At 35.0% G+C, this 19,318-nt stretch overlaps 1 protein-coding gene across 1 annotated transcript in view; it reads right to left on the minus strand.

Annotated features, from left to right (window-relative positions):
• Positions 1-3,986: 3,986 nt before the first annotated feature.
• The window catches only part of LOC104163994 (poly(A) polymerase alpha), a gene marked incomplete at its 5' end in the record, with an annotated part of 34,364 nt that continues 19,032 nt past the window's right edge, over positions 3,987-19,318 (minus strand). The window contains 8 exons of the mRNA XM_009703172.1: positions 3,987-5,105; positions 7,279-7,353; positions 8,973-9,035; positions 9,441-9,661; positions 11,238-11,338; positions 13,161-13,303; positions 14,966-15,087; positions 17,959-18,068. Coding sequence (XP_009701474.1) covers positions 5,010-5,105; positions 7,279-7,353; positions 8,973-9,035; positions 9,441-9,661; positions 11,238-11,338; positions 13,161-13,303; positions 14,966-15,087; positions 17,959-18,068 — 931 coding nt within the window. The remainder of the gene's footprint in view (positions 5,106-7,278; positions 7,354-8,972; positions 9,036-9,440; positions 9,662-11,237; positions 11,339-13,160; positions 13,304-14,965; positions 15,088-17,958; positions 18,069-19,318) is intronic.

Consider the following 19,318-nt stretch of genomic DNA (forward strand, 5'->3'; position numbering starts at 1 on the left):
AGAGTGGCGGGGGGGGGGGAAGTTGTTCCTCAAATGTCAAGTATCTGCCCCCAACCCCCACATCCAGTTTTATTTTAACACATTTGAAATGTCCAATCAATGAAGGGCAAGAGACCTAACATTCCATTCAACTTTAATAATTTTATCTGCTTTAGGTTAGCATATTACCCTGAAACAAACATCGCAGAAATAATCTTAGATGAACTGAAAAGTTTGAATTGATGTGTAGATTTTAAGCATGTAAAACATTTACTTAAGTAGCCTTATTGAGGAAATTTACTTCTACAAATAGAAACACAGAATGCATTCCTAAAGTAGATGTGCTAGCTCTCAAAAAAGACAGACAAAAAGACATTTGCACTTGTAAGTTGTCCGGTACCTGTGTGGGCCACAGATATTATGGGGCAGTTTAAATGCATTAGCTATTTTCTTAAGTTAAATAAATAAATGCACCTTTCCTTACCCAACAAGTTGGAGTTTTTATCACCTTACATCAATAGTAAAACTCCTCTTTATCCTTTCCTATTACTTTCCCAGATTCTGGCTCTTAAAGACAGTAATTTACTGCAAAAACCAAGCTTGATAATATCTGCATAACATTAAATATTTTTTTTTTCCAACCATTAGTATGCTGTTAAATTTGACTTTTTCTAAATTAAGTATCTTTAGAGTTTATGAGGTAAAATTTTAAAAAGTGTGCATGACATTGTCATTCTTATTTTAAACATTCCACTAGAATACAGTGGTCATAAAAATACTAAGGTCACTAAAAAAACCAACCAAACAAAAACCCCCAGACATGCTGAATAGGAACTGTGATCTGGTTAATTCATTAATTGTGGGAGGAAGGAAAAAAAAAGTTACCTACAGAGAGCATTCCGGAATTTAGTCAGAACAATACAAATATGCCTAAACTTTATTTAAAAAAAAAAATCAGTTTAAATATCCAAAAAGCAGATGGGACATCCAGCAGTGGTTCATCATATTATCTTTTTCATACAAAAACATGCCCTCTGAAGTTTGATATCAAAGTTTGCATTCTTTTGGTGGTGATAGCAGCAGATGTTTGATGTTTGTAGATATTTCAAATTATTAGTTTGAACTTTGTAGATGTATCAAATTGCATCTGCCTCTATCAACAAATCCAAGATAGTTTGTTTCTATTGAACAGATCCTTAATTCTAGGATTATTAAACTAAAAATGGTTTATTACTGACTTTTTTCCAATATGAACACTGGATCTTTAAAAAAGTAAACCTACCAAGTACTCAGCTAATATATGTGTATACAGGCATTCATGAGTGTATTATCAAGACCTGCACATTTTTAAGTGACAAAATTTTTGCTAAGTATTGTTCAGCCACAGAGATGCCAAAAAAAGACTAAACATAGCAAAGCTACTTGACTAGTGTGTTTATAATTACATAAATTATGCCGGGATCACTTCAACATGCGAAATGCCTTTTGTACAAATGCACACAACTTCCAAAAAAATATGTATTATGAGGAAATAAAGATATTCTGCTTCCTCAGTAACTACTACAGTAGTTTTTCTTGTATTTAAGTATAGATTCTGGTTCAGTAATATGTAGCGTGTTCTTGCTATACTGAATTATTTTTGGTTATTCTCGAAGTTGAAGAACTCAGTTTTAACTTATTGCTGATTAAAAATTGGTTCTTTCATTAATGCACATTTACTATCAGTTTTACTGTATTATCAGTATTACTACTCAGTTACTATATATTTGTAGCTACAAGTTTAAAGATTTTGCAGTTTAAAAATAAAATGCACTAAGAAATGGTATGCACACATACTACCTACAGCAAGGAAGCACAACTTCAGCTAGAACTCATCAACTCAAATGTCTGATTCAAATCAGTATGTCTAAAGCCATCTGTTAGAACCATGGCTTATTAATGTTAATTATTTTGGCTACAACAGTAATTGTCAGCTTCTTGTTTGCAGATCCTTATGAGTCCATGAACTTAATTCTGGAGGTTCATCACGGGTAACTCAGAAAAACAAGCCTATTGCCAGTAGACTGAGAAACACTGAAGAGAAATTTGTATATCTACTAGCAGATTTTTATTGGTCAGAGAAAGTAAAAGAGGAATTAAAGCCATAAATAACATCAGCCGTGATGAAAGGAAGATGGGGTGGGCAAGATATAAAGATGATGAATCTGTTCTAAACAAGACAAGCAATTGCATGCTGTGAAAAATATATACAACAAAGGTTTATTGTTTTAGGCAGGGTAATTATAATATGAAGACCATGATCATCAGCGATTTTAGCAGTTAAAGAAATTTTAGTCAAAAGGATGCTACTTATTAAAGTTACATCAAGCATTTGGAGGATTGGGCTCATGCTGATACGAAGATCAATCAAGTGATGCACAGCTACTTTTAATTTTTACTTTTATTTCAGGGCAAGCTTAAACTATTTGACAAGAAGAGAAATAGTGCCATCTGCTGACCTAAGAAATAGTCACTTGCAAGAAAAGCAAGTGTAAGATGCCAAAACTGTTACAGCTGATGTTTTTTAAAAATGGAGTACAAGTTTTTAAAGCAAATAGGATAGCTCCAAATTGTCTGTCCACACATTTCTTCTAGTTTTGTCAGCTTTTAAGAATTTAAGATTTTGAGTTGGACTCCTCATCAGAAGACAAGGAATAAATGCTCTCTTTTTTTTTTTCTTCTTTGGCAATAAACTCTGCCCTCACTAAGCCACTGCACAATCCACAAACTTTCCCTTCAACAGACTAGAACTCAACATCCTGCTGAGTGTTACTTCCAAAATCTAATACCATGCTTATTTAGAGAACATTCCTTTATGTACTGTTTCTTTTAGGCCACACCATAGTTTGTCTTAGCATAAAAATTAAGAGCTAAGTATGAATTAAGAGAGTAAAAATCAATTTTGTACATTCAGAAAAATCAGACAACTATGGGATTGTGCTGTTTTTTATTGTGTTTTCAATGGAGAAATACATCATCTGTTTACAAAATAGCTCTTGAAAAATACAAGGAGTACAGATACTATAAAACAAAGCAAACTCCAGTCATGAGACACTACGTACATCATGCGAAAGCAACAGTCTGATCTCCAGGTTATGAAAACTAGAATTAAAAAGTCACTATACAGAAAGGTTCCAAGTTTCCAGCTTGGCAAAACTTGGGTGCAGTTACATGAAACGTTTAATAAAATGAAAAAGATCTTCCAATGTGTAAACAAAATGACAAGACTAAATTTGTGCCTGGCAATTTCGATCTAAACTCCATAGCTACACAAAATACACAGACACCTTGTACACTTCAACTGTTAATATAACCTTCTTTGGAGGGTGGACGACAGCAGGCTGCACAGGGCAAGGAAAAGAGATATTGTATACTAGACATCTTAGACAGATGGCAAAAAAAAAAACCTTCAGTTACTGCACAGCCTAAGTAAAAGATAAGCTACACTCTGACTTTGGAGAATTAATTTAGAAGGATAAGGGGAAGAGTGTAAGTAATTTAATTTTAACATGAAAGATGCACATGTAATAGGATGGAGCACAATGGGAGAAGGGAATTCATAAAACATGCTAATCAAAGTATGGGAAGTATGATTTGACATCCCACATATTTCAGACTTAAGTCATAGCAACATGAAGTTTGTTATCTACATCTGGTATTACTGTTGGTATCCCTCATGTTCCTCAAATACTGCTGTTCTTTGTCATGAGAGATTCAGTTCTTTCAAAAGAAGAAGTTGTTACTTTTTTGATAGGACTACACAAACAAAAAATAGGAGTGAGAGCGCTTACTAGATGTCAAGTGCTTACTAGAAATATGATTTTTAAAAATTCAGTGTTGTTCAGTATGTAAAACTATTTCTGATGAGCCATCTAAAAATAAAAAGGTTAAAATTCTCAGGGAAAAATCTTTTTGCCTTTATTTAAAATTTGAAGCTTTTTTAATGCATACAGGACTTTTGTGGAGTGTACAAAAATCATCTTATATTTAGTGATTCAAAGGCCATCAAAACAGGTGTTACATTTCACAGGCACACTATTTACTTAAACACTTTAGTCATGGGGCAAAATTTTAAATTTGTGCCTACAGGCCACAAGGTATTATGATTAGGTAAGGGGTGGGGGGGAACCCAAATGAATACATGGCTTGTTTTTATTTTGTATAAATAACTATTGTCCTATATGGTGCATACAAGCTGCAAAAAAAAACCCCAACATTAAACGCAAAAGCTTTTCCCAAGAAATAAAGGGATCAAAAAGGGAATAAGGAGTTTGATGAGCTCAAAGGAAAGTTTATTTGCTGTTTTCATTGCTGATCTGTATGCACCTTAAAACAACCCTATAAATAAAAGTAGACCACATCTTAATCATGTCCCACCAATACCAAAACTTCCCAATTACTTCCTCAACTTACGTCTTATAACCTCAAGACTTGACATTTCATTTTAAAGGCTTACTGCTGCTTGACGGCAGTTGAACTAGATATACCATACACTTTGTTTTCAATGTATAGTACATCACAGAACATCATCCAATTTGCAGATTACTACTATTGAAGAGATTCTTCAATAAAACAGAAGTGTATCAGCTGAAGATCTAAAATTAGTCATACTCCAATAAAAAAAGTACATAAAAGTGCATTTAAGGGATTCTTATGCCAGTTTTATCTCAATTTTGAAACAACGCTTCAAACAAATTCAATCAGAATGTCAAATATGGCTACAAACAGTGTTCATGTTTTAAAGGCAGTAATCCTTCGAAATATTTAATGCAACTGTTGCTAACACATTAATTGTACTCCTGGCTTCACATACTAACCTGGACTTCCAATCAAATGGTGATTTTAGCCCAGAAAGGGAAGTGCACAAAATATACCTAAATCCATTTCCGATTATATTCTAGTCTTGCACCCTCCGTTCTCCTTTTTTTTCTAGCATTCGAAGACAACAGGTTGAGTTGGCAGATACTGTTTATGGACCCCTGAGGTTGTTTTTACCGGTTCAATCTCAATTTTATTGAATTCTTGATAACAGGAATAGGATTTGCAGGGAGAGCAGGGATATCTGAAAGGTCTGTACTGGGTGTTTTCTGAAAAGAAAAGAAGAAGTTTGGTTGTATTTTAACTTTGTAAATACCGAAAGTAAAATATTGTCGTAACTGACACTAACTTTCAAAAACAAGATCCTTAGAAGAGTTTTTAGGAATACACCAAGATAAGGATAATTACAAATATAGAAGCAGGTATTTCCTTTGCCTACACAGTCATCAAGGAAAATTTGTACAAGAGTCTCTTTCATGGTGTGCATTTCCTTTTTTGACAACTGCAAGAAATTAGGAAGTGCTGCAGATAAAGCTGAGCCTACCGATAACCTGTATTATAATAAAACATAATATCAACATAATAAGGGTGCTTGATCAGTGACATCTACTGTCTGATCCACATGTCAAGTATTTAAAAATTCTTTTGCACAATTCAGTGTTAAGCCTCAGTCCCTTATAGATGAATGATGGAAAACCACCCCCTATGCAAAGTATGTGTCCTCATACACTCACATTTCAGACTGTTTAAAAGCTCTTTACAGCCAAATTTCCAACTTTTCATATCGATTTAGTTTCACATGGAAAAAGTATGATGAACTCTAAAACAGTGCTATATGACTGGGTTAAGAATTTCACCTTGAAAATAATCTGAACACTTTTCTCTCACTTAAAAGACTTAAATCCCATTCAGCAAAATTATATCTAAAGCCAAATAAAGGAAAACACAGAAGAGGAACAGTCTCAGAATTCAGTGTGATTCATTAATTTCTCAAGTGCTTAACAAGCCTCTATAGTTGGGTTTGGTTTAGGTTTTTGGTGGGTTTCTTGTTTGTTTTTTTTTAAACTTTGAGGTATTTCTCTTCCACTGTAGCAGATTATTTGCCATCCCAATAACCCTGTTATTTTGCATCACTTCCCATGATTTATCAGAAAATGTTTTCTTATATTATAAATGTTCAAAATTAACATAAGGTACTTTTGATACACAGGAAAAACTGCATTAAAATGACTGCTCTTAATTGTTGCTTCATTAAAAAGAAATCAGCCAAGCCAACACTGACCAATAACAGCAGCAAAGCGCAATGCAACAAGGACTCAGGGCAAAATAGCTCTGACCTCCCACCTCCCCCCTGTCCCTAGTAGCCGGCTCTGGTTGGTGCTGACCTGTGGTTTAACACGTTTCTATTTTCTGCAACATGAGCAGTGTTTTAAACAAAGCCAATGAGAATACTGAAAAATGACACAAGGCCCACAATTATTTTGCAGTTTCCAGATTACTTTTGCTAAACTAACAACTACATAATTTGTAAAAGCTACAAAGCTTTATATAATCATCCCTCAACAACAGATGAAATAAACTTGGTGTACTAAATGATCTAAAAACTTCCCTGAAGCCGTTTAGAGTGCTCATGTAATATCTAATTTCTGCCAAACAATTTTGGTATTTTTATTCAGTACTGTTCATATAGTTAAAAGTCTGATAACAAATATCAGTAATACTATTGCAATGTATCTCCATTTTCAACCCATACATTTAATACACACCATTTAATGAGTAAAGTGTGCATAAAATACTTTGCGATAGTGAAACTTCAATCAGTAGAGCACTAAGAGAAGCTTAAAAATGCTAGTAAAGACAAAGATGTGTTCTCTAAAAGTTGTTACAATATTAGGAACAAAAATTTAAGTGAACGCCACAGAATTCTTAACTTAATGTCTATTTTTCCAATGCTTCTTATAATATCTGCAGTGAAGCAAGACAGCTGGCTAAGGAATTATAAGATTACAACTTCTCTCTCTCATACTAAGTATCAGAAGGTGAAGTTACATTTCAGACATTCTCAACCTCTACCAGGGTATCTTTGAGCAGCAGCTATTTAAAGCATTCGTTTCCTTGTTAGAAAGGATTATTCTGTGATGTGCAAAGCACAAAGGAATAAACTGAGCCCCTTACTTTGAAGGCACAATTCAGAAGAGCGAATCCAGCTTCGTTCAGTTTGTATGGCAAGCCATACATGTTTAGCTACAATGCACATTCAATAAGATCAATGACCATCTAAAACACAAAAATTGTGACAGTAACAACAAGCAGCTTTCCATACAATGGATTTATATTAAAAATTATAAATTTATTTTTAACATCTGGACTCATTTTAATTTCAATGTTTTCATCACAGATTAGCACGCGCACACACAGAGGTGGTGTTTTTAAAAACAGTACCTGAGGAGCTTGCAGAGAAGTTGTCTGAAGAGTTTCTGTTTGAGAATTAACATTCACTTCTGTCTCAAGTTGCTCCTAGAAAAACCAAAAGCATCAATACAGTTACACTGCCTCCAATTATAAAAGCTATTTATACAGAACTCCATTAACCAGAATGCCTTAAGTTCTGCATATACAGCAAAATAAAAAAGGCAAGTTTTGGTACTTGCTGCATTGATACCCATTCTTTTATAACGCAGAAATCACCACACTAGAGAACGTTTTGCTGATTAGAAATTCATCAACACAAGCTAGATCACTTCCCACTTGTTTAACCACTTAACGCCTTTTATACAGAATCTTATAGGAAAACATTACATGTCCTTCAACTCATTAAAGACATAAAGTGTAGTATCACAGAAGACCGTGTGAAAAGCTACTGAATTCGTTGCAAATTCAACTGCTTTTCCACTCCTTTCGCTGTTCTGCCAGAAAAGTTTTCCTGTTATTTTAATGGGCTGAATCAACTTTCTGGACGAACAGATCAATGTCAGAGTCAGTTTTTCAGGTAAGACAGTGGGACTGCATGGCTAAAGCAGGACAGTGGCACATTCACATTTTAATGAAAACAGCCTGTTAGCTAAAATTGTACCATTTAGTAAACTATACCATAACAAAAAGGCATGCATTCCAATGGAGGAAAACACACGTTTATGTTAAAGAAGTTCATTCCTCCATTTCCTTCCATGCACATTAAGGACATAAGTTTTAGAGGATACTCACAGTAAAAGCTAACAGGATTACCTATGTCTTTTACAATGACCTCTATCCAGAGGATCTATTTTCAATGTTAGGATTAAATGTTTACATGCATTTCTACCTTCACCTGTCTTGAGTTCAAAGAGACTTCAAGATGACTACACAAGATACAATTCCTTACTTGAGGATGTAGAAATTATAAACCAAAGCACTTAACATTTTAATATATATTTTAATTTCTTGGCATATTTTCCAGAGTATTCCAAAGACAACAGAATGTGCCCTATAAAAACAGTATATGCCCAAGTAGATAGCTGCTATCATAAGGTTAAAGCCAGACTGTCATCCTTTCTGTTCACCACTAAGCAGAAAAATTGTCTGCTAAATTACAAGATACTGGAAGGGCACACTTGAATCTCTGGAAGTCCACAATAGGTATGTTGTAACTTAATACAATAATTTCACTATCAGAAAAGATTTATTTACCATTATTTGAATTTTTTTATCTAAAAAGTAAGGTAGCACTCGGCTTCGGGATTCTCAGCCCAATGTGCAAAAGTCCCAATGGAATACATAGGACAACTGTTCTTTAACCAAGTAACACATATCAAGCTCAGGATGCAGGCAAAGCAAGGCATGCAGACACATCCCCGATCTGATTTAATAAATTTAAATATAATAATTAATTTTTTCACTACGCATAATATTGTGTAAGTGATCAGCAAAGAAATCACTGTCCTATGTGACCATGGATTCAAGCTCAGCTTAGCCTGGCAGCAGGTAATGTACTGCAATTCATTAATATTGATACATACATTGAAAAAATAACATATTTTGATATCTTTACTGGGGAATCTATACTGTATCTACAAAAACTCTTAGCCATTCCTAGAGGGAAACACAGTAATTTTCACAAGGAAGTATCTCAATTAATATACACAAAATTGTATAGATACCTTAATTTCCATTTTTTCATGCTCATTCAAATCTATACAGCTAGTATCTTCACTTATTTCATCCTGTTGAAATGTAAACAAACCCAGAAACTATTAAAACTCATAGAAATCTATTTTAAAAAAATCAACAAGAAAATAAGGTTGTAAAGAGTTTCTGAAGACAGAATTAATTCTAAGACTTAACATGTTATACTCTAATTAAAAAAATGGCTTTAAGACAAGAATTTAGAATCTAAGCATTTGTGCTAATGGAGTACATTTGTCATGGGATGAATATCAGCATAGTAAAACACCATCAACACCTAAGCAAGCTGAATACATAAAGCAGCAATGCAATCAGAGTAGGAAATACACACTCCATATAACAAAATATTTGAAACCTGGAATATGAGAATCAGCACTCTGCAGCTGAAATTAGTATTCAAAGTTTTGGATATTGCTACGGTATGATCTCAAAATCTCAAATACCTCTTCAATTTTCATTTTTTTGGGAGACTCTTCTTTATGGGGAGAGGAAGTCCTTTTCACTGCTGTGACAGGGCTAGGCATTTTTGTTGCAACATTTCCTGAAGTTCTTGGTGATGGATTTAATAGATACGCTGAGGAAACAATTCTAGAGATGGTAGGCTTTGGTGGTGGAGAAATGGCTGGTTGTGTGGCAGTTTGAGGAATGCTTTCATTTGAAGTACCTATGGATAAACAATTTAAAATGTTTCAACAAGATGAGTTGATATAACCATTTCAATTCACTGGGGTTTTTTTGGTATCTATTCAAAACCACTGGTATCAAGTAGGCATCAAGGAAGTGGTACAGTTAGTAGTATAAGCATCATATTTGGAACAGCAGGTGTGCACACACAGCACAGTTTAGTTTCAAGCTCATTCTGCGAGAGAATTCCTGTACCAGATACAGGGTAGCCATGTCAGTGACACTATGCTTGGTCTAATTAACCCTGCTTAACAAGCAAGGTATACTAGCCCAGACAGAGGGTTTACTCAAAACTCAAAGAGGTTTTACTGTTTCTGTACTCAGCCATATATATGCATTGCCAAAGACTGCCTTAAATCCAAGGGCAATCTGATACTCCCTTTGTCACTCAAACATGAAGTTTACCGTTTCTCAGGCTCAGAGTATGCCAGATACAATGCCAGATACGAAGTCATCACAGAGCATCAGATAGAGAACTGACATTCCATAAATCCTTTTGAAAAATGCTTCATATGACAAAGCTCTACCTCATCAGTTGCCTACCTCAAACCAATAAGCACACACAGGGAGATGCTCCAAGATGAGAAAAATTACACTGAGGAAATTTTTCATTAATAACTATCCAGTGACCACTTTTTATTAACCAAAATACAAGAATGAAAAACTTCTGATATGCTTCCAAAACCAAAACCCAGTCATGCCATTTAAGCTCCACTTAGTCCTTATGGACAAACTTACTCATATTGATGCACCTGTGACTTACAATGAAAGTCAGAGAATGGTAAGACTCCACTGTCCCACATATCAGAGTGAAATAAAAGAGATCTCATCTTGAAAGGTTAACCAGTTGGTCCCCTTTTCGATCTCTTTCTGACTTGCTCCTTGTATACAGCTAAAGTTCCATCAAAAAAAAAAAAAGAAAGAGTAGCTGACTCTGCTAAGTGAACATTTTCACCAGATGCCTTTGTTCTTTCACTAAAAAGTCAATTTAATTTTTTTTTTTAAGTGAACTGTACTTTTTCTTGTAGGGGACATGGAGTATAAAGTCAGCACACACAGTAGGACATAACTGAAAAGACATCAGTAAGAAGCATGTGTTCTGCTTACATCTGAGTCTTTTTCATTCCTATAATCAATTTCATGAAGCACAAGGACCAGGAACATGGGAGTACAGATTACAGACAGTACAGAATCACCTCTTGGGTTTAACTACAAAATGGATAAAAAACACAAAAATTGCTCTTCCAGCTTTAGACAGCTTTTCCTCAATTTGACCAACTGAGCTACAGATCTGTATCAGGTCATTGGAAAACGATTGCTATTGAGAATGGCAAATATAAATCCCTAAGACAAAAAGAATAAACAAATCTCATGGCACAAAATATTCCACCATGATTTCCACAGTCCTAAAGAAATTCGTTAAATCTGTGTATCAAGGAGAACATGTTACAGCATGTCTTAAGTAAAGACCTCAAACTGGAAGAAAAACTTCTTTATGAACTTTACAAAAAAAAAAAAATTTCAATAGAAACAAAATAGTCTGCCATTTTCCTTACCCCCTGAGCTTTCACTGGAATTTATTTGTGGCACAGTGACTTCAGAAGCCTGTATGTTGGTCACAGATGCTGCTGTTACAGCTGGCGCAGGACTGCTTCTGCTAAAAAGAGAAAAATGACAAAATGCTGAACATTAGTAAAGCTATGGTGCTATATGATCTGCTTTTCATCACATCATATGCATGGCCAGTAACCATAGCTGATAGGATTTTACCTACATTACAGAGAAAAACTTACAATACTGTGTCACAGTAGGAAGACAGAAATGAACACTGGCAATCTACTATTAAACTTGAGCAATGGAAGGCATTTGAAACACTTAATCTGAATCACTTCAGAGACAGTTTTTAAGATCAGCAAGAAGTTGCATTAGAAAAAAAAAAAAAAAGAGGCAAAAATTAAGGCCACGTCTGCCTAAATAAGGTGCAGGGAAAAACGTAGCAAGCAACTACTTTCCTAAAGGATGGAACAAAACCAACGTAGAAAAACTAGAATAGAATCATTGAATCATTTGGGCTGTAAGGGACCTTTAGAGGTCATCTAGTCCAACCCCCCTATGGTGAGCAGGGACATCTCCAACTAGATAAGGTTGCTCAGAGCCTCATTCAGCCTGACCTTGAATGCCTTCAGGGATGGGGCTTCCACCACCTCTCTGGGCAACCTGTTCCAGTGCTTCACCACCCTCATTGCAAAAATTTTTTTCCTTATGTCAAGTCTAAATCTACCCTCTTATAGTTTAAAACCATTACCCCTTGTCCTGTCACAGCAGACCTGGCTAAAAAGTCTGTCCCCATCTCTCATATAGGCCCCCTTCAGGTATTGGAAGGCCGCAATGAGGTCACCTTGAAGCCTCCTCTTCTCCAGGCTGAACAACCCCAACTCTCTCAGCCTGTCTTCATAGGAGAGGTGCTCCAGCCCTCGGATCATTTTCATTGCCCTGACAGAAAATCCTCAATAGAAAGTTTGTTTTCAATCTACACACACCATTACAACTTACGATTTCAGTCTGAGTTCCCAAGCAAAGGCCTGGGATTTCATATGACAAAAAAAATTATTTTTTTTTTCATTTTTGAGAAATAGGGAAGCAGTTTGTGTCTAGAATCAACAAAGGGCAATTTCCACTTCAAGCGTGACATTCTAGATATCATCAACTTGTTTTAATAGCATGGTCAGTGGCATCAACTATGGGAAATCATTTACCAAGGAAGACTAACTAAAAGATCACTTGTCAAAAGGAATAGATTTAGTGAACTTAAGTATTTTATCCTGCACAATGTCCTATAATATATATCTAATACTGCACAATTGTAGGAGATTGATATTAACTTCTGAGTACCAAATAGACAAAGATAAGACTCTTGAAAGAATAGAGTAGAATTTCATGTACTTGGGCAAACTGAAAGTTAGATAGGAAAAGAATACAGAAAGTTAGGATTAAGATAAACATTAATATGTACACTTTGAAAATACAATGGAAAATTATATTCCTAGGCTTAATTTACATAGATATCAGTAATAGCAGTAACACTACTGATTTCCCAGACAGAAAGCCTAAACTTCTCTACTATCTCACATTTTGATCCAAAACTCATAACTTATCCTCACTCTCACACCTCAATTTCCATCTCACTACCTCTCACAGCCTCCTACTGCAGTGCTGCCAAGTTTTCATATCACCTTGTTCTTCTAAGCATTTTTACCCAACCTTATAATTCCTCATCTGAAGTCCAATGCCATAATCCCTATCCCCCAAATTTAGCCCTGCTCTAGTACTCAAATGGGAAATAAGAGTATCTGCAAGCTCCAATGAGGAACATTCACACCTTGATAACTGTAGTATCTCACACATGCAGCATTTTCTATGCTTTTAACACAAGTAATTTAGGAAGAGAGAGCAGCAACAAGACTGAGTGTCTTCATTACCCCTGAGAACTTCCAGAACTGTTCAATGGACTCGTCTTCATAGCACTAGTAGGCGAAGGCACAGACGTGCTGTTATCACTGTCCATAGACAAGTCTAGGCTGCTGTCATTCAGAGCTGTCAACCTGATCCCTTCTGTTGAATGCTGCAATCCACAAGACAAAATAAAATTATATTAGTCTTAAGGGCTTAAAAATCAACGAAGATTCAAATGATGTAGTATTTCAGTTCTGCAAAATGTTAGCTGTTACATTTGTGAAGAAAAAAGAAACAAGAGGTGATTCAGCAGCGATGAACTTCCACCACAAACTGAGCATATACACGTGCCTTAAATGCAGTTAAATTTAAGTACGTTTTTAGAAAAACACCCAAACAACTGAAAGTAGGAGCATTTAAAAATGCAAAACATAAATGCACAATTTTCAAATCCTTTTACATGTAAATAATCCACTATCCTGACACTACAAGCACTTACATTTTCATGTTTACAATTCAGGTGCAGATTTGTCTGAAACAATGATGTTCAAAAACATAAGATAAACTGTTATTATATTTAGTGATCGTATTTTCAGCTTTATTTCAAGTTTCTTTGTTTTTGTGGGCTTATAGATACTGCTTTCATTAACTTCAAAGTAATATTGATGTACACCAAAACCACAATACAAAGAATTTAGAGACCAATTTGAACTTAGACAGTCAGTGGAGAAGAAAAACCCTCCTCTGACATAGTACTACTTAAAGAGATGCATTATTTAAAATTTACATTGTTGTCTGAAATGTATTACAGATTTACACTTGGTTTCAACACAAGATTTCCTATTCTTTAAAAAAAGCAGTTGATATAAAACAGCTATAGTAATAAAGCATGTTATTCAGATATACTTACATATTCTGTTTTAAAAACGGTTTAGCTATTCACAAAAACAAGTAAACCTGTACTGCTCTCAGATTAAGCTAACACAAAGAAGCAGGTATTTTGAAATGCAGACTAAATTCTTAAATTCAGCGTTCCACCATCTTCCTGCCTCCAGTAAAAGTAAATCATATCCAACACAACAGGTTAATTGAAAATTTTGCTACTATTCTCATATATGGACACACAGGTAAACTACATACTGAGGGAGAAAATAACCCTGGCTAGGCAATGGGCAACCTTCTGATGTCAAAACTGTCATTTAGAACTTTTACTCTTAATTAAAGAGCATACTATACCAAAAGCTGCCAAGTTGCAGGTTGAAGAATACTTTCCTTCAAATTATCCTCAAAGCATTCCACCTCAGTTACAGCAACAGACTACCATCTCAGATACTAAAGGCAGCAACAAGTTCAACATGCTACTCTGCTTCTATTTGATTACTTGCAATTTACATTTAGGAGACTTACAGGAAAATCTAAGCAATAACAACTGAAGAGGAAAAGGCTGGAGATAGCAAGAATTGCTCGACTGATTGTTCTATAGGTATTGTTACAGATGCTTCCTTTAGGTGACCTGCATGTTAACAAAGCAAGAGCTTTAAAATCTTGTTATTAATGCTTTTTAAAATCTGTTTAGTTTAGGAAGGCCAACAAAACACAGTATTTCAGCCAGATCTGAAGATACTATCCACATTGTTGATGTTCTCGGAAATCTAGTATTTTATTTAGTGCATCTAGTAATACTGCTACAGTCAAATGAGATCACATTGCTTATACAGGTAAAAATAAGTTTTCAAAATGTGATTTTAATTCTTTGATTAGTAAATCTAAAAAGCTGAGGAATCATTTCTCCATGGCATTTTTATTGCTTTCAAACATTAGCCAAGTTTACCTTTTTCTTTTTCTGAAGCACGTGATTAGGTAGCAGTTGGTGAAGTTGCTTACGTTTCACATGCCTTGCAGCAATCTTCATATCCATCTCAAACATCTTGCTATTTATTGCTTGCCTATAAACTACATAATTAGAACAACATTAAGACATATAGAAGCATTTCGCAAAGTCCACTTACTTGCCCAGGCAGAAACAACTTGCATTTCAGAACATTTATTACCCTCAAGAACAAGCATAGCATTTCCTTGCTCTGGAGGAAGAAAGTGAACTGCCTACTATGCCAGCACTGATAGTATAAAAGTGTTACTTTGGAAACAGGTGACTTGTTTCCAAGAAAAATGTCTTGCAAGCTCTCTAAACTATACTGTTAACAAGTTTTAACAGTAATAGCTTTGAAGTGAATTCCTCATTTCACCTCAAAGGGACTAAAGACAGAAATAAGATTTCCTCGTAAGAACTAAGGTTAGACATTAGGAGGCATTTCTTCACAGAAAGGGTCTTTAGACATTGGAACGGGCTGCCCAAGGAGGTGGTGGAGTCACCATCCCTGGAGGTGTTTAAGAAAAGACTGGATGTGGCACTTAGTGCCATGGTCTAGTTGACATGGTGGCGTTAGGGCAAAGGTTGGACTCGATGATCCCAGAGGTCTCTTCCAATCTAACTGATTCTGTGATTCTGTAACTACAGTATTTACATAAAACTATTTCCTTCACAATTGATTCAGCTTTTATTTATACAACAAATAGGTTCTAATTCAGGTGCTGAATGCTTGTGAGTCAGCTAATATATTACATATCATTCTGGCAACTCAGATACCACTGTGTTTTTATACAAAAGTAATTTATGTTTGTTTTCTGCTGTGTTTTGGTTTTTTTAGTTGGTTTGTTTTGTTTTTTTTTTTAATTATGTCTACTGGAATGAGCTATTTCACTTCACCTCAGAACATTCACTTCTGGTAAGTCAACATGATTAGTACCAGTAAAGGAACTACACTGCAACCCCATATCCTGGGTTCAAGTAAAGCCAGGTAAAAATGAAAAATGTGTTGTTCTCTCACGCTGACTTTGTATACAGCATTGAACAAAGCTGTGGCAGATGTATGAATAAAAAAAATTGTTCTGTAGATCTTAAATAGAAAAACTTAAGAGGTATCTCCCTTATTCACTGTCTATTTTACAAACATTAAAGAATCTCACTGAATAGGCTATGAACATGTAACTAAAAAGCTGTTAAGAGAGAGAGACACACACATACAAACAGCTCAATGAATACTGCATATTAAAGAGCATACTACACTAATTCTTGGTATTGAAGAAGCTCATAAAGCCTCTGTGTAAAGATTATACAAGTTACAGTTAAGGCAGGGGCACACTCAGGAAAGACAGACATGGTTAAAGCATTCCATATTCCTGACTTAGCACTCCATATTCCTAGGTCCCAGCAAATTTAAATACAAGGAAAACCTACCCCACTCTTCATAGATCTCTTCCTCCCCCTGCCCCCACTAAAAAGCAAGCTATTCCCTAATTTCATTCTTGGTAGTATTGATAAAATCATAGGATCCATTCCAAAAGACAGGGCAACCAGAAGTTTTAGGGATGGATTAAAAACAATGAAGACATAGCCACATTAATTTGAGATGACAAAGAAACCCACAACACAAAAATAGAAATTGTTTGTTAGTTGGGTACTTTTTGAAGTGTATTTACAAACTGAACAGAAAACTACGCATCACAGTCTACAATGATTTTGATGAAATGCTACTTCATTTAAAATTGCATGTATTTAGACAAGTTTCAGATTTGAACGTAGCGCAAGTACATCAGAATCAAAATCATAAGTGCAAGTTTTCTTACTTTCATACCAAAAATCTGACAAGTACACTATTGAAATATCTGTTTATAAACAATAAAAGACCTGAGAAACTAATTCATAGATTCTTTCACTCCTTCAAAGCAGCAACCAAGTTATGCCTTTTCCAAATTTGCAAAAACTAGGACGATGTCTCTATAGTTTCACCTTTACAACTTAAAATCAAAAGGAATATTCCACCTCTCAAGAAAATAAAAATCCCTTTGACTGAAAGAGACATACATATATATATACACACACACACACCAGCAGCTATATATGACAATAACAAACTTTCAAATCTTGGCATGATTTACTTTTATATATATATACACGTATATTTATATATTTATTATATTCACTCATACACCCATACCGAGGGGTGTTTGTACAATTTCCTTGCTTCCAGTCTTACTGAGTCTTAGAAATCCAGAAACCAGGGTTGCATTAGGTAGCACTTGAACCTATTCCTTTAACCCTGTAAACATGTAATACTTGAATCTTAACCACCATTTGTTTAAAAAAAGATATTGCAAACTTCCTAGATAAGCCTGTCAAAGGTACCGTTCCTTTCTTAGTCTTAAGACTCTGGAGAGTCACACTGTCCAAATGTTACCAATCCTTTGTTTACAAATTTCTTATGTGTGTCCTAAATTATTTTCATGAATCAAAAAGTAAACACCGGAAAAAGTCAAAAAGCTTTTTTTGCACCAAGAGTTGGATGTGAAAGTAAAAGTTACTGAATCAACTAGCTAGTATGAAACGTCATGGAATAAAAATATTTGAACTACATACATTGTCAAAATGAGTTTAGGTAGGTAGTTTGCATATGATAACCAATTTGTCCATTTAACAAAGATCACAATATTACATATCATATTTTTAGTGAGATCTAAAAGATTTGTGTGCATCACTTTCATCACTTTTAATGAAAACAAATTGAAAATGATTAGTCTGAAGTGCCTAGAAGCATTAAAACTCACTAAAACTGTATTTCACCGAATAACACCCTAACTCCTTAGCTGAATCCTTCTATTATATGTCTAGATACAATTCTACTACTGAAACAGACTACATTATGAACAAAGACAGGATCTTCAACAAGTTTGTTAAGACCAGAACATCTAGAAAGCACAACTCACCTGTGTCTGTAAATGACTGAATGTCGTAGGTAAGATCAACACTCAAATTTTCAGAATTTTCGGTTTTCTTAAACACCAACCCAATCACCCACATTGTACGGTATTCTTCCCTGGAAAATTTTTATATAAAACAGTCATATAATACTGATAGAAGAACTGAATAATCGAACTGATTATACACTGCAATAGACAACAGTTGTACATTTTAGCTCCACTAGCAATGAGGAGCTAGCCACAGAAAGCCAAAAACCAAAGCTGACTTAACAACATATTCTTTTCATTCACAATACAAAAAAAAGTAATGAAACATTGACACATCTATCTCCAGCAAACTTAATGCACTAAGATCATTAGTAGACTACTTCATTTAACTGTGCTTCTGTAGAGATTCTCTCATTTTTAGGAGTTACAACTAGCCATTGAAACTAGAAAGGAAAGAGATTTGAAAGGACATTACAGATTTTCAGTGCCTGACTCTGAAAGTAGTTAGAATCTATTCCCTGACTAAACAACTTCCATTTTGCCTTGTCTTCATAAACTTGTCTTCAACTCTCAAATTTCTTAGCTGTAACTGATCATAAATTGCAGTTTTCAGGTAAGAGCCTCCCTTTTACAGGTCACCTTCGTATAATATGCATGGAAGACTAACTATTATATTCTATTACAGAATACAGTGTAACACTTCTATAGCAGCTCAAGACATTTAATGTTTTAATTCAAATGTCTTTTCCCTGTAAGACTATGTCCGAAGAACATTGTTTTCCAATCAAGCAATGAACAAATTTAGGCAGGCTCGTGAAAGAATATACACTGTTTAGATTGGGAAAATGGCCTTTCCTAAAAGCGTTGCCCACATGAAGTCCTCCAAAGTAAGAGCTAATTAGAGCCTGTGATTATGCAGGCAGTTGTAGTTGTATTTACCCACTAAAAAGGTGCTGAAGAGGTACTGCCTGCTTTTGTCCATTTGACGGAACATCCATGTAATTTATGTATACAACTTTTTTGTTTTTAAAAAAATAGCACTATACTGGCAGTTGAAGCAGTTGATGTCTGGAAAAGGCTGTGTGGAAGGTAAACAAGGTTTTTCACATATTCTCAGTGAAGACACAAGTTTCTTCCCCACTCCCACGCTTCACAAAAATATGATTCCTTGTAAGTTCATTACAACACTATCTAGTAATAAAATAAAATCTTAAAAAGAGTTTTTAGCCCACGTACCTGCAATCACCGTTTTGAGTGTGGAAGGAGGGGCTGACAGAGAGGGGAGGAGTTGAAAAACATATAATTCTAAACAATATGAAGTGTTTGGTATTCTCTCCACTGTTTCCACATCCCACAGAATTCTAACATCAACCATTAC

The sequence above is a fragment of the Cariama cristata genome, unplaced genomic scaffold (genome assembly GCF_000690535.1).
Source record: "Cariama cristata isolate BGI_N322 unplaced genomic scaffold, ASM69053v1 scaffold33976, whole genome shotgun sequence".
Taxonomy (NCBI): Eukaryota; Metazoa; Chordata; class Aves; order Cariamiformes; family Cariamidae; genus Cariama; species Cariama cristata.